Here is a 16,370-nt window from a genome sequence, read left to right as displayed (position 1 = left end):
TCACTTTTCGCCCACTTTACCAATTGATGATAGACTGGAAGCATGTAAACATTTTACTAAATATTAAAATTTACTTTGTGCATTGTGTCACTTTACGATGAAAAATCTGGTACAATAAGGTATATTCTATATATTAATTACAAAAGAATGAACAGATAATTTGAGCATATCATCCCAAATAAAAATTCAAAATTAATGTAACAGTTAAACTGCAAACTTGCATGTTTGTAATTTACCACCACCTTGTACATAGCTATTGTGAATTATTTACACCATTTAGATTCTAATAATATTGGTTCTGAAACATTATGCATTATTCTGGAAACATCTGAGATACCTTATTTGATACTTTCTGGAGATCATGCAGAGTGACCTACAAGTTACCTGAATTGGCAGTCTACACATTTGATAAGAATATCCTACATACTTACATAATTGGAGAAATTGACCACAAAGTTGGCAACCGATAAGTATGCCATGCCACCCCAAGGTCTGCGGAGCCATGGATTATTATTATTAAAAGAATCAGTAAAAAATAAAAACTTGGAAAACTATCAGTTCACAAGAAAAAAGAGCAAAATGGACACAAGCTAAACTTGGGCAATTTTTGGGAACTAACAATATAAATAAGAATTGAACAATAACAGCAAATCAAAGTTTAAAAATTGATTAAATGTGTTTTGACATTCTCTATAATCTTGAAAATGTGCAGTATCAGAGGTTGTGCTTGCCAGTCAGAATTATCAATGCTATTACTGTTTCTTGTGAGAAATTTCCATTGTCTTGTTGCTTCAAAGATGTTCTACGATTTCCTACATTACCATTTCTTCATGAAAACAATTTTACATAGATTTCCTAACTTATACCAAAACATTTCAAAATGAGAACATGCAAGACATGATTTTTGAATGATTTATATTATATCTTTCATTGACTTTCAAATGGTTGTGCTAGGCTAGGTTCGTCAGTTTCAGAATACACTGTGAGAAATATAAATAAGAACCTTGCAGTGAAGGGATCCCAAGTTCAATACCATGTGAAGGCACATTGCACAGTGGTTGGAATCCCACTTTAAATTGCAGGTCTACTCCCGATTAGCCTATCTGCACATTAAGTGGACTTCAAACAACAATTCACACATGAAACAAATATAAAAGGATAAGTATTATCAAAGGAATATATATTTTTTTCACAAAAGAGTCTTTATTTTTTTGTCTAAATACATTTTTTTGTTCAGTTGAAATTTCTGCAGACCACACTCAGACAGCCTCAGTGGAACAACATTCAGTTTTACCTGTAAAGAGAATAATGTCATGTAACATCAATTCTGAATTAGCATTCTGTGGGCAGAAATATCATTTAAAGAAACAAAATTTTGCATAAGGTCATTCCACATCAGACATCAGTTCATAATCTGAAATTTTCATGAAACTCGGCACATTTAATAATACTTTCATGGTGGTGAGAAACCATAGTTTTTCGGTCTAAGTTGTTCAGTAATTCCTCTTTCTTCCATTACCAAAGCCTCCAAGTGTGAGCTGCACTGTCCTGGAAGAAAAATTCTAGCTCCCTTACAAATTATTCAAACTTCTTTGAAATTTCACAACATTACCAAAATAATAGAAAGAAAATATGACAACGTATCACATTCACATTTTTGTACACCAATAAATTAGTAAAATATTACCAGATTTTAGGGCAAAAACAATGTTTACTACAATTTCGATTTTTCTTAGGTTTGATATATCATCTATCTAGCCCAGAAATAAAATAGATGGTGATTCATTCCTCCTCTGCTTTTTTAATGACTACCGGATTTTATACTTTTCACATTAACTCTTAAGAATCTAGATATCATTGAAGCACATTTTTTGGAGTATAAAATTTTAAATAGCGTTTTCATGGATGCCAGGAACGCAGGGCATGGAAGGAAAAGCCAAACTGGTGCCTTACTACTGGACCAACAGATCCACTTGGCAATTGGACAATATCTTCACTACTTGAGAAGCGGTTGGAAAACTATGAAGTGCTTTTTGTTGAAAATGGCTGGCTAGTGCATGCTAGTACCTTGGTATATCAGTAGCTATAATGTGCTCAAACACTACACAAAGTCTCATCCTAAACCGAGGGATCAAATCTAAAAATTGTACTACAAGTTACATTCCTCGTTAATTTTATTCCATGTATTAAAAAGTTATAGTAGTATTCAACTACTTTTTAAGATGTGTCTTTGTCATAGTAAATGTAAATAAACTAATATTAGTAATTATAAAGGTAAGAACAAAACATTCATGTTTGACCACAGGATGTTTTCAGGTAGGGCCAAGCACTGATTTTTTTTTCAAAAGGGAGGGGGGAGGCATATTTTCTCCATAATAGTGTCACTCACTGAAAGAAACACAGTCAATTCAAAGTTATCATATTTCTGCAATATCCTTTTAATAATTCATTCAAATGACTGTGACTGAAATAAAATTATATGGGTGAAGTATGAAATTTTAAGGTGACACCTTCCTGGCATCCATGAAAACCTTATTTAAAATTGTATACTCCAAAAATTGATTCTGTGATATCTAGATTCTTAGAGATAATTTGAAAACTATAAAATGTGATATACTTTTTTTAAAAAATCACAGAAGGAATGAAAACACCATCAATTTTATTTCTGTGTAAGTTAGATTATATATATGAAACTTTACTTTAAAAATATTTGAGTTGGTGTTGCAACTTTCCCTTTAAAAAAATCGAAATTCTAGTAAACCTTGCTTTTGGGCCAAAACCAGGTAATATTTTACTAATATACTGGAATATGAATGTCACATTTTTCTCTGAAATCTATATTCTTCGGTTAACGTGAAATCTCAAAACACATTATATAATTTGAAGAGCGACAGAATTTTTTTCTTCTAGGACACTGCAGCTCGCACTGGAAAGTTTGGGAATGGAATAAAAGAAAAGGAATAACTAAAAGTTGAAGGGGTCATAATTCAAGGTAAATACCAAAAAAATCATGTGGTTTCTCACCACAATGAAAGATGAAATGTGCTGAGTTTCATTAAAATTGAGGATCATAAGTTCTCAAACCCCTTTTGTTGGTAGAAACCCTCCAATGGTGGTTGTATGACCATTTTAGAAAAAAACAACCTTATTAGTACATGTTTCTAGATATCAGAAACAATGTTCAAAAATATTTATTGTCTTTATTTCTCCTGGAACATCCTTTTTCCAACATTACAAAGGTGTTTTTTTTCTCATGTAGCAAATTACGGAAACCTTAATATCTCAAAAATCAGTAAAGCTAGAGACCTAAAACAAAATTCATTCTGTAGTTAATGAATCATACTTTCTATGTTATTCAAGTATGTTTTGCTCAAAATTGCATCCTAAGAACAAAAATTAAGGTGGTAATTTGGGTAACAAGACAGTGCCCACGGTGGCTCAGTTGGTAACGCGTCTGACTACCATGCTAAAGGTCCCGGGTTCGATCCCCGGCCGGTTCAAATCCGGGAACTTTTCTATACCGCGTTTGTTACAACCTGTCCCGGTTCCCGCGCTAGTTGCTCCCTGTCTTTTCTCGGTGCTGGGGAAAGTCAAAGCCAGGCAGCCAATTAAAATACGCAACGTAGCAACAGCGTCTACGTAAGCGCCTCTCTTCTGGCTTTCATTCGCTCCTCGCTGCCCAGCAGACGATTTTTTCCTCGTTTCTCATTGGCACCGAAACTGTTGAGCGCTCCCTAGCGCGGGAAGCGGGACAGGTTCTACCAAACGCGGTATAATGGTGGAAGCAGCCCCGGCCCCCTCTCAGCGTCGAATAACATGGGTACCGGGGGGGAAACCCCGGGGGGTAAAGGTGGTCAGGGGCGTGATGCTGATCACATCACCCCCACTCACGACCTGGTCAAGAAACATGGCCATTTATGGAATTTTGACAGTTTCGGTTTTAAATATCTCAGATGGGTCCTTTTGAAAAATTCTGAAATTTGGCATGGAGGAAGCCCTGCATGAACCTAACTCACAGTAAAAATCCCAACTTTTAGACTCAACTTGTTTGGTAAATATGACATAACATATGCGATCTAATTTGTGACATTGGTGTGTAATGTTAAGCCACATGTATACCTAGAATAATGAATGAAGCATTTCCTTTTTCTTTTTTAAAGTTGGGCTTAAAAAATCAGAAAATATAGTAACATAGGATTTTAATAGTTGACTTACCAGAAATTAAAATTACAAGGTATGACAATTGAAGATCTGTGAAATCCGTCAACTTCTACATGAGCAAAAAAAGTCACGGGCAATTGTTGGAAAAATGGCTGGCCCAGGAGAACTAAATACAATATTTTTTTGGGATATTGTTTTTAATATCTACAAACATGTACCAACATTTGTACTAAAAATGATTTTTTTTTCTAAAATGGTCATGCAACCAATTACTTGGTTGGTTTGACATGGAATGACCAAGAATTGACATGAAACTATCCTTGAGTAAAATAAAAGCAAGCCATATATTTGAACTTCTGCAACCCATATCTGTTCTACAGGGCTACAAAATATTTTTACATTTCAGTCTTAATAAATACATTGTGTGTTTGTTTGTTGCAGCCAACTGATAAGAGGACATGATAGAAATATGAGCAAAAGCATTCTTATGCCTCGCTAGGGCTTCTAACCAAAGGCCACTTTTTATTAACCAAAAATACCTTTGTTCATCACAGTTTAAGACAGAATATCGCACAAATTTCCATGGAGTGATTAGCACATTGCACTGCAATGATAGGGGTTCTAGGTTAGAATCCCAGCCTGGCCGTGGCTGAACTGCATCCATGAATAAAGAATTTCTAATAATAATAATAATCTTTTAATTTAATCTTTACAATTAACAAAAATGTGGCAGAAAAGTAAAGTAATATAAACCAAATCAATCAATCATCACCGGCGGTCGGTAGATAGGCCTTGGTCCTCACGGGCTGTTGCGCCACGGGTTATTACTATTTGGAAAATAAGTTTGCATTTCATTTCATTTTACGAAAAGAAAGAAAATAAGGTATGACTGAAGACGACCGGACCCCTCTCAGATTTTCTTCATATTTGGCATACTTACTAATTTGAGGCCTGCTAATGATGAATCTGAAGTTAAAATTTGTCGGAAACGTCTAGAAATTGCAAAATAATTGTGAATTATTGACGCTAGCCCCACAAACCATTGACGTGTGGTTAGGTTAGGCAAACATAGTTAAAATTTCATGTCGTGGTAGTATCAGGATCTAGCAATTGCAAAATAATTGTGATCCATTGACATGTGGTTAGGTTAGTTTGAGTTAGGTTAGGCAAACATAGTTAAAATTTGGTGTCGTGGTAGTAACAGGAATATATATATTTTGCTTGTGAAACAAAAAATTTTGCAAAAATCGACGGTTACCAGCCCGAAAACTAATGCCTTATTTTAGCTTATTTTGCAATTCTAGACGTTTCTGACAACTTTTAACTTTAGATTTGTGATTTGGAGGCCTCAATTAGAGAGTATGCCAAATATGAAGAAAATCTGAGAGGGGTCCGGTCATCTTCAATCGTTCGGAAAATAACTACTGTGTTTACACTTGGCAAATATGGGTGGGGGGAGAGTTTTGCTAAGATTTCTTGCTATCTTTGACTTTACATGAATATTGTGGCTAGTGGCAGATATAAAAAAGGTGCTGATGCCATCACTGTACATTATGGAGTATATAATGGGAGATTACACTTTGAAACAAGCACAATAATGAATCCAGCAATGTGTAATTTCTACATGTTAATTTGGATCATCAACATAATGTTTTTTATGACTCCTTGAGCTAAAAAAAATACAAATTAGCCCATCACAGAACGTTATTACTTACTTGTTTTCTCTGTCTAGCCAAGTTTGTCCTGCACAAGCCACAACATCAGACACCTCTTGCTCTTTAGTATTTGGCTGGTGTTGGCAAACAGTGCCTAGAAGAAAAAAATCATAAATTGTATAAGGAATAGGGGAGACCGGGGTAATTAGAACAGGAAACAGCCTGTAGAAGTTCCACTGTAAATTACTCAGAAAGTTACTGATGGATTTTTTAAAAATTTCTACCATTTAAAAGGACATCTTTTGCATATTTTTGAAAAAAATAATGACCATACCTGCATTGCAAATACTCGTCCAAAAAAAAAATTGTCATGACACCATAAAATTGTTCCAATTACCCCATTTGGGGTTAATGGAACATAAGTTAGAAATTTCAACTGAATAGGTTTAGATTGCTGTTGGGGTAATACGAACATCATATATAAATGTCCCATTTACCCTGCAAATTTGAACACAATAGCTCTACTTCTTCTGGAGTTATCAATGCTTGTTTAAATAAAATCCCAAGTTAACGTCTTTTTTTCATAAAGTTCAATTTCCCAGCTGTGAAGCAAATATGTGTGAATGAAAATCAGTGTTCTATGATTTATTTGAAAGGTTACAGGCCATTCTACAATGTAGTAAAGAAAAAACTTCTAATAGCTACATGTACAATCTAGTATACCCAAGCGAAATCAAGCAAATTACGCAATGTTCTAATAACCCATTTGCAGAAATTTTTGGGGTAATAAGAACTTTGCTTATAAAAACCAGGCAAATTGCCCATAGACAACCAAACTCACATGAAATGATGTGTGCCCTTATGTTTTATTATAGGGGTGAAGAAAATTTTGAAAGGGTTCTTTCATTCACATCCAGTATATGCAGAAGCAGAGAAACACCAAGCATGCGTCACATCATTTTTGCAGGTGTATAATGAAAGTCAAATAAAACTTACTTTTGTGTAGTTATTCCAATAACAAATTTTCTGCATGTAGGTTTAGTGTAGGTACATAGGTATGAAATGTTATTACACCAGTCTTTTCGTTTTAAATTATTCTACATTAACATGTTCCAATAACCCCATGTTCTAATTACACCGGTCTCCCCTAATTCATTTGTATGCAAACTGAAATGCAAAATTTTCCATAATTTGAACCCGTTGACTAAGCAAGTAGAAAATATTGCATTTCACATAAACTACTTATAAAATTACAGAACAGTAAAATAAAACATTCTAGAAGTCTGACAATACTTCCAGTGCCTGCATAAGATACCATACTGCTACGCCAACACAAAATATAAAATGAGTGAAACATGCTGCTTATCCATTGCTGATTAACATGTATCTCTCATAACTAATAAAGAAGTAATAAAAAAGGTTCTAGCTGAATCACCTGACAAAGCTAGTCACTCTATTATAATATACACTGTGTCCAGTCATGGCATGTGTCACTTTCAGAGGATTGCAGTCATTTAAACCAGTACCACATCTACTTTGTTTACAATTGCACTTCAATGTACATGGGCTATTTATTATTGAGGGGTTTAGCCACCAAATGAGAGCTGAACTAGTAAGAATTGAGTTTCAGAAGTAATTTAAAATTTGGCTGTAACTATTTTCACCAAGTGGTGAGAATACTCATGGAACTCTTTCACCAGGTTGTGAGAATAGCAGGAAGTACTGAAGACCAGAAATCACATTATAAGGTGTTGGAAGGGTAATGGTTCCGAATGTTTAATGATTTTTTTCAGTTTCATAGGAAGATTAAGTATTGCAAAATTGTAGAATTTATTGTTACAATAAATTTGAACCCTAGTGAAAGTAATTACCACTGTTTGGAATTTCAAAGTGCAACTCATTAGCAAATAAATAAAATCATGAAAAAAGTACCTTACGCAAGCATTTGTCGACAAGGCATTTTTCATTTGGAACACTTAGAGCTATAAATGGCCCACCCAACCTAACCACAAAAGCATTTAGAGGCGTTTTTTGAAAACTAAAGAGCCCTAAAACTTACTTGCCTAACTTTATTAAGAAACCCCTTTGCATCATGCACACATGGCAGTAGTAGTCCGTAATCAAGATGGTAGTAAACAAATGGCTGATTGCAATCGAGAAGTACATGTAAGTGAAACATTAATCTCAAAGCAAAAACACAGAAAGTGATTGCTATAACTCTGAAGTACATGTGTAAACAGACATTGAACCATGAAAAACATGCCTGTGTACCATAATGAAATTGTAATAAAACAATTGGAACTAGGACCAAACCATTTATGAATGTAATATTATCTTCGTCACGTGATACACTAGTCCATACACGATACATTTTTCCAACTGCATGGTGTGGAGGTAAAAAAGTAATGATCGCCTGCTTGTAAACACACACCAATGTAATCTTTATACCCACCAATAACTAAAGAATGTGTGTGACAGTGTAACAGGCCAGGTCAGGTCAGAGATTATTCGCATGCACAGATTAAAACCTGGTGAAACAACTCTAAGCTAGCTTCACTAGTCACTCTGTCAAAATTGTACTTAGGTGGATGCTGTATATTCCATATTTAGATCAAATTCTGATTACATAAGTTTACAATAATGTGACAATTATATTTTCAAGCAACGTAATCACAGAGTTGGGAAAAGTATTTCTTGTGTGCATTGCTGATTTAAGGTAAATTATCGCGATCACAAACACAAAAATTAGCAAATAAATTAAAAAAAAAATATTGTTTCTGTTACTTGTTCTTTCACCCACTTCAAGCTGTGGTAATTGTAATGCAGCAACATTTCATTGCGTCCTGTAAAATTAGAATCTGAATTATAGGAGCACCATGTAAATCATGCTGTGATCTTCAGTAGTAGCCTGTTCGCTAAGACTCGAGCTACAATCCACACAGCTAAAAAAAAATTGCACGTGACAATGCTGCAGCCTTCGATTTACGTATCGAAATCGCAGAATGAATTTGTAGAAACGTATTTCTTATTAGATAAAAACTACTAACGTAACAACGTACGTAGTTCAAAGTATTCTACGCTTCTTCACTATGCACAGGGAGGTGAGAAACTTTTTTAAGAGGGCAAGTTTTGTACAAAATGAGGAAGGTGGTAATTATAATGTAACCGAAAAATGATACATTTTCAGCAACAAGTACTTTCCGTCTCTTCCATTCAATCTATTTTCGGTATACTATAAATGTGCACTGCTTATAGGTAAGCACTTTATTCCCTGTTATTTTAGTTTCATGAGGTGCGAGAAGTTCCATGCTTCTTCACATCATGTATTTTCAATTAAACAAACAAGACGAAATACTTCTTTAAACACTGGTTTGATAACGCCTGCCTTGTTTCCACTCACGTTCTCACACACGTTACGCAACACAGATTAAGTATAACACAATTAAACACACTTTGGTATTAATAATATTCAACTTACCACTCAATAAACAACATTATTCTTCATAAGATGTGCACGACTCACGGTTCCCATTGAACGTAAACACAACATGGCCGCCTCAGAAAATTTCCCGGATGGCCGATGATGACTGAATCCAACGTTGTGCCTCCAGGATCGCTCAACATGGTAGCAAATGTTGACCTGCTACGTCACACAGTTTTATGGCCTTTCCTGGATGCAAAGTTGAGAAGTAGCGACGTTCCAGCCGAAAACAATTGAAAATCGCATTGCGTTGCCTTGTGGCGTCTGCAGTGAAAATGGCAGGGCGTGTTGGGCTGTTGAATACGGTGTCACCATTAATGGATTATGAATCGATGTGATGACATGTATGGATGCTATTTCAAATTAAAGTATGTGGTTAATCTCGAAGTAAAACATGAGTAGATCTAGATCTGCGTCTACTGTCTATAGAGATACAATTGGGGGGAAATGTTATGTTCCTAATTTGAGAGCTTTGGTTACAACAATTCTCTGTGGTTACAATTTTATTTCTCCAAAATAATACGTAATAACCATGGAGGAGTGACATTGAGTGTAGAAAGGTTGTGGCCAGTTTTATTTAAGGATATGTGTGTTTAAATTAAAGATTATTTTCGTATAGGAGTGTCCTTTGACACAACACTCTACTTCTTGTGTGTTTGTTTGTTTCGTGTTTTAAGTCCACTTTATGCACAGTAGGCTAATTTGGACTGGGCCTACAGTTTAAAGTGGAATCCGAACCACCATGTGCCTACACCGGGTATCGAACCCGAAACGCTTTTTGTGTGTGTGTGACCTTATTGGTTGTAAACCTTTGTTAAAACACTTATAACATACGCATACGCTACACTATAAGTGAAAGAAAGATTAGTTTCGAGAATGTGCTTTGAAATGGGATCATTATTCCTCAATAGTTTCATGCCATTGTTAATAGGTCGGCACCCGTGGTGGTGTGGTTCCCGGCCTGGGAATGAATGCTTTGAGTGTCCTTTCATCAATTTCATCATATCATCATTCATTCCCATTTTCGCAAATTTGTCAAGTGGCACGAAAATGAAGTAAAATAAAAGAAATCAATAAATCAACCATTGTTAATAGGACAATAGTAAATACGATTTAAGAACAATAGTTTCATTTGAATTTTGTTTTTTATCGTCGCTTTTCTGCTACTTTTGGCTAATCGTGAAGATGAGGATGATTGATTATATGATGAAATTGATGAAAGGACAGTCACAAAGAACGCCCAGGCTGGGATTTCAAACCCGTGACCCTGGCGTTGTAGCCACGGAGGTTGGCTTACGAACAGAAATGTTGAACACTGAGTATAAGTTGCAAAATGTGTGCAAGATTGTATAACGATGTTCTCACGTCGTTTTCACGCAATAATGTTTGATATAGTTTAAATTATCAATTGCTGATTGTGCTTTCGTAGCTGCGAAAAGAATGTAAATTAAAGCAATATAAATAAACACGTACGAATTGACGTTTATACATGAATATGCCACATTTTTAGTTGTCTTTATGATTAACTCTGCATGATCATCGTTTAAGTTATTGTAATACCATCCTCCTTCCAATGAATTTTCAAATATCACACGGTGCATTTCTTGATATCACGCTCCCTTGAAAAGTATGTATTTCACCCAGGAAATGGCCTCGATACTTGATGCCAATTTTTCTTGCAAAAAGAAGGGTCATGAAGAAGGGACATTCACAAATAATATCCCGGAGTGGTTAAACATCGCGCTACGACGCCGGGTCCCGGGTTCGAATCCCGGGCTGAGCATGCTGTTCCTTGTGACTGTTCCTTCACCATATCATCACTCATCCTCATTTTCGCGATTAGCCAAAAGTGGCAAAAATGCACAGTAAAATAAATCAAATCAATCAAATAACATCCATGCCTATAACGGACCTCGAACCCGAAACTTACGTAGCGAGATAAAATGTGGTCTCCACCTCAAGCTGAACACATGTTTGCAAGAGCATGCTCATCCGATTTAGCCAAAAAAATAAAAAAAAAACAATGTTGTGAACAGTATTTGGGTTCATTACTTTTTTAACTGCGTTATTTTGTTGATATTTTTAAATATACTTCAGTTGAAGCCAGTGCATAATTATCCGTTGACAGATCACTCATTCTCCGAGAATATAGTGGCGAAAAAGTTATTACTATTTAAGGCTATTGGATGCGCGACCTAAAGGTGCGCTTGGGCTACATAATCGAACTTACACATACATTTTACTCCACGCATCTTTTAGTTCCGCCGCGCCATGTTGCAACTAACAGAAGACAACAGACTTGCAGACGACAGTTGACCGCAGGTAGCGAGAGAATTTTATGTTGAGTGAAGCCGCGGTCGCTCCTTCTCAACAACCAGGTAGCAAGCGCCTCCAGGGTTCTTGCTACTCAACAATGTTGGGTTGCTGAGTGGTCCTGGAGGCGCCCAATGTCTCCGAGACGTTCCACAAACTAGACAATGAAACGATAACATTGCAATGTTTCAGAAACAAAACTGGGACTTCATGTGATGCTTTCTGTAACGTCAACGCGAAACCAGAATGTTAGAAACGTATATGAAAGATTGCAATATTTCTGAAATATGTCTGAAACTTGGTGTGCTGTATGGGAGGTCTTCTTCAGACTCTGCACCAAGTACAAATGTAACAAGGTACAAAAACAGGACAATATATATATATACACAAACATTACTCCCCTCCAGACTATTAGAAAGTTGTTCTGGAACATTCTAGCCGGTGGCTTTCCCTTGTCAACTGTACTTTCACCTAAAAGGCTAAACATATTTTCTTTCATCTAGAATTAGTTGAACTCTTTATCTCACGCTCTTTTTCCTTCTTCTCTCCTCTTTCTCTCTTGTCCTTTCCACTCTTTCTAACACCTTCTTCCATTCTTTGCTTATCTTCAGTCCCCCATTCCAGTTCATTGTGTCTTCTTCACCTTTCTTCTCTATTTCCTTGGTCACTAAATTAATTAAATAAATTACCAATGTACACTTCATTGACATGCCCGCGGAGAAACAAGTGGGGCCAACCCAAAGAAAAAGCAAAAGTGCAGATAATTATCGACCGATCCTCGTATGTAGAATGATTTCCCCAAGCTTCCATTCTTTGGCATTTTGGATTTGAGTTGTCCTAACATTGGGGGACATTCCTACAAAAAATAATTTCTGTAGTATTTAATTCCTGGTTGGAGCAAACTTTTAGCTAATTCCACCTTATGTTATTTCTTTGGAATCAGCCAGACATCCCGTAAAATACGGGAACGTCCCGTTTTTCGTTAAAGCGCCCCGTTGTCCCGACAAAAGTCTTCGGGACAGCCTTTTGTTCCTTATTTCAACGATATGAACCGTTGAGTCAACCTTGCCTAACTATTTTCTGTTTTCACTCGTATTGGAGAAGTTTAACCCACTGTGTACATATTCCATAACAAGAAACTCTTAGATGCATTGCAGAGAATCTAATTATGAGGGCGACTAAACTCTGCTGACTTGGTGTTCTGCGCACACAACGAAACTCCTCAGGCAATTAGATGTCACAATGAGTGATAATACTAGAAAATTGCATTATAAAAGTTAACGTCATTTAGTATGAAAAGCACCTTAAATACAAGTTTCCTTACCCTAATTTTCTCATAGAAGATATAAGCAGTAGTCAAGCTTCAATACGAGGTATAACACGTTCCGTTAGAAGAAATACGTATTGTGCATCGTATCCTTGAAAAATAAGTGTCCCGTCCTTTTTCATGAAATATCTGGAAACCCTAGAATAGTAGAGACATAAAAGTTGTAGTTTAATTGGTAACCATAGCCTAAAAACTAATAATCGGAAGTTGTGTTGTCGCTGCTAACTGCAGTAATATAATAATTACCATTGAATAATAATAATTATTATTATTTAAAAATTATAATTAATAAATAATAATTAATAAATTATTATTATTGAACATATCTGTAACATTCTTACATATAGTTTATTGACTTTTCTAGTTGTGGGAATGAGACTGCAACTTCTTTTCCTCATCTCTATGGTCCAACATGGAGGAGCAGTACTTAACTACATCTCGTCTATTACTACAAAAGCAGATCGGAATTTTGAAAAAAACATTGAAGCCGTAATCAGAGAATACTTCTGGAGCGACTATTGCGTAGTTGTGATTGAAGATGCCGACTCCCCTTTGCAAAATGGAAGTGGCTACACATTTCAAAACGGGTCCGTGGCATGGATTCAAGCCTCTCGTGTACTCGAAATCAATGTCGAGGACAATTTGTTCATTAGGAATATGGATTTGGGTTGTAGACATTTTGTAATAGCAACTCTAGAAATTGGTACAATCACTAAAAACCTCTACAGTGCGATTCGGCGTGCATTTCAAAGGGAAATCAGGAAATATCTGATTGTTTTGGCAGAAGGTCACGAACATCTAGTTCATGGAATCGACAGAGACTTTTTGAAATTCTCTCCTTATACGTTCATCTTAACAAGAGAGCAAATTGATGAGATGCGTGAAGTATTCACATACAAACTATACACATTTGAGGTGGCCAATAATTTATATCCAGGAAAGTTGCTGACTGTGGCAACTTGGAAGGAGAAGCTGTCGGATCGTTTTGAGGTCGAAGACAAACTGGATAACCTGGGTGGGTTGTCCATGGGCTTGGGATTCGTGGATCACAGTCACGTGACCATAGTGCAAGGAGATCTAATTGAAGGAAGGGATTTCAGGGTAGCTCGCGAAGTTGCAATTAAACACAACTTCACCTGGAATGTCAAAATTGACAATTATGGTTTCGGTGCAGTGTTAGAAAACGGTTCATCAGTTGGTGTGGTTGGGTCTGTCTTCAAGGGAGAAGTGCATGCTGGGATACCTTGCGCCTACATCACAGAATTTCATAATGTTATCATGGATCTGTCTGTAGACTATGCACAATCAGGCATAACGTTTCTCACCCCGAAGCCAAGACTCAGAGAAAACCTATCGTCCGTCTTGAATCCGTTTACGACGTCAATGTGGATCGCCATTTTCTTTTACTGTCTTGCCATGTCCGTCGTTCTTTACGTTTTACACTGGATTATATTGAAGCTCCTTTCTGTTCAGGAGAGAGCCGAGGATTCTAGCTACATTTATCAGCTGATGAATTCTGTCAGTATTCTCGTGGGTCTGAGTGTTGCAGAGCCAACTCTGTCTTCAGTGAGAATGATGATTATTTGGCTGTCCATTGCATCTATGTTGTTGATCACTGCTTACAATTGCAACCTCGTATCGTTCTTGACCTTTCCTCTCTTCGAGAAAGCAATAGACACCTTGGAGGACTTTGCAGACTCAGGACTGAGATACGGGATTCGGGACTTGTCCTGGGTTGCCGTCTTCTACGGCACCAATGACGAACATATTAAGAAAATTGAGGACAGATATTTCGAAATGACGGATTTAGACGAGGTTCTGCGCCTTGTGAGAGACCACAAGATGGCTATGTTGGTGGAAAGGTACTACTATAAGCACATCTGCACCATAGACCTTCCCGAGAGCATTCTCAGCGAACTGTACCTCATGAAAGATGACGTCATGAACTTCCATGTGAGTGTCATGTACGAAAGAGCTTCTCCTGTTGCTGAAAAGTTCAACGGCGTTATTATGTGGCTCCGTGATTCCGGTGTTGTTGTTCAATGGGACAAGGAGACGTTTCGTGAGTTCATGGACAGAAAACTCTTCCTTCCCTTCACATTCAGAGATCAAGACACGGGAAAGCCACGGCCGATAAAGCTCTTGCACGTTGCTGGTGCATTCTTACTGCTGATGGCTGGTGAGGTAGTGTCAGTTCTTGTGTTTCTCTTTGAGTGGTTGAACCGGAAACGATTTGGAGAAGACACGAGGGCAAAGGAGCAAAGTCGTAATTGTCGAAGGTTGAAAACGCTTGAAGCAATGCTAAATGCACAACTACAGAGTTAAGCGTTCGGGGAGTCTTAACATCGGACTTTAGGAACACGCGTCCAACCTGTACGGCATCACAGCACAAACTGACGCTGCCGAAGGAATTATGGGTACCCAGAATTCCCTCAGTCGCGCGTGATTGGCTACGGTTTCTGGTATCAGATATCACGTGAGGACACCTGCTTGATACATGCTTCATTAACAAAAGTAACGCAAACTGGTTGTGTGATAAATCTTGCCTATCCTCAAGGGTTAATTAAAAACGAGTGCAAAATTAAGAGCAATACACGTGTCATAAGTTTGAGTGATGTAGGAGGATAAGCCTAGATGTTAACTGTTTAAATTGATTCTTAACTCAAATACGTGTGACGACTCCTCTGTATTAATATCTAGTTTTGTGCTTGTATTTGTCGAATTCCTACAGCCTTGCAAACTGTCAAGAAGTGAATTCGACGAAGATGGTGGTTCTGGTTGTGCTCGGTTAATTCTCTTCTTGTAGCATCAAAGACGGTGGAGAACAAGACTCCTCAACCGGCCTCCAGAAGCATCCTATGCAGCAGTCTAGTAGTTTAGCAGTAGCCCAACAGATGTCTCTGTTAAGCGTTGTTCTTCCTTCGTGCAAATACATTGCTAATAAATCTTCGAGAAGAATGGATGAATGGACTCGTTCTCGTCCGGAAGTCCTGTTATTGTAAGGCATTTGTTTCGAGCTGTTTTGAAACACGTTTCAAGCAAAAGAAACATGAAATTGTCAATCTGCCATGCGTGTTAACATACGACGTAAGTAAGCGCAGCAATGGCGATATTAACCACCTCTCCCGTAGACACCATTTGAAGAAAAAAGTGTACAAACCAATCACATTTATAAGGTTAGATAGAGCCAATCGTAAGCAGCCTACTTTGGACTACTTGGAAGTAGTTTTGCGCTTGACGAGAAATGAAAGCACTGCACATGTGATACCCTTCGATATATGGGGTATTCGATAATCGAGGTGTCTTGTTCTCTTCATCGTCTTTGGGTAGCACCGCATCACCACAGACATAACAATAAGTGTTCAATAGCTGATTTCTTCACTGCCAATAGCCATAAGGGGGACAATTTCCCATTCAATTTGTGTCAGCCCAT

General features: G+C 37.1%; 1 protein-coding gene and 1 long non-coding RNA gene across 2 annotated transcripts; one reads left to right on the top strand and one right to left on the bottom strand.

Moving 5' to 3' along the window:
- Positions 1–1,191: 1,191 nt before the first annotated feature.
- On the bottom strand, positions 1,192–9,404 carry LOC146003563 (uncharacterized). Its single transcript, XR_014443831.1, has 3 exons — positions 9,295–9,404; positions 5,877–5,970; positions 1,192–1,294 (listed from the first exon to the last, which is right to left on the bottom strand). It is a non-coding gene; the product is annotated as an uncharacterized LOC146003563 (long non-coding RNA).
- Positions 9,405–13,309: 3,905 nt separating this feature from the next.
- On the top strand, positions 13,310–15,262 carry LOC146003400 (glutamate receptor 1-like). Its single transcript, XM_083141683.1, has one exon. It carries the CDS (start codon positions 13,310–13,312, stop codon positions 15,260–15,262), a length of 1,953 nt encoding a protein of 650 aa, XP_082997809.1.
- Positions 15,263–16,370: the final 1,108 nt, after the last annotated feature.

This window comes from Lepisma saccharinum, chromosome 20, assembly GCF_977018435.1.
Source record: "Lepisma saccharinum chromosome 20, izLepSacc3.1, whole genome shotgun sequence".
NCBI classification, from domain to species: domain Eukaryota; kingdom Metazoa; phylum Arthropoda; class Insecta; order Zygentoma; family Lepismatidae; genus Lepisma; species Lepisma saccharinum.
This window is presented reverse-complemented; position numbering and strand designations above follow the sequence as displayed.

Bases quoted from the DNA above. Each gene is read 5' to 3' on its own strand.
- LOC146003400 (XM_083141683.1), top strand. From the start codon at position 13,310: ATGAGACTGCAACTTCTTTTCCTCATCTCTATGGTCCAACATGGAGGA.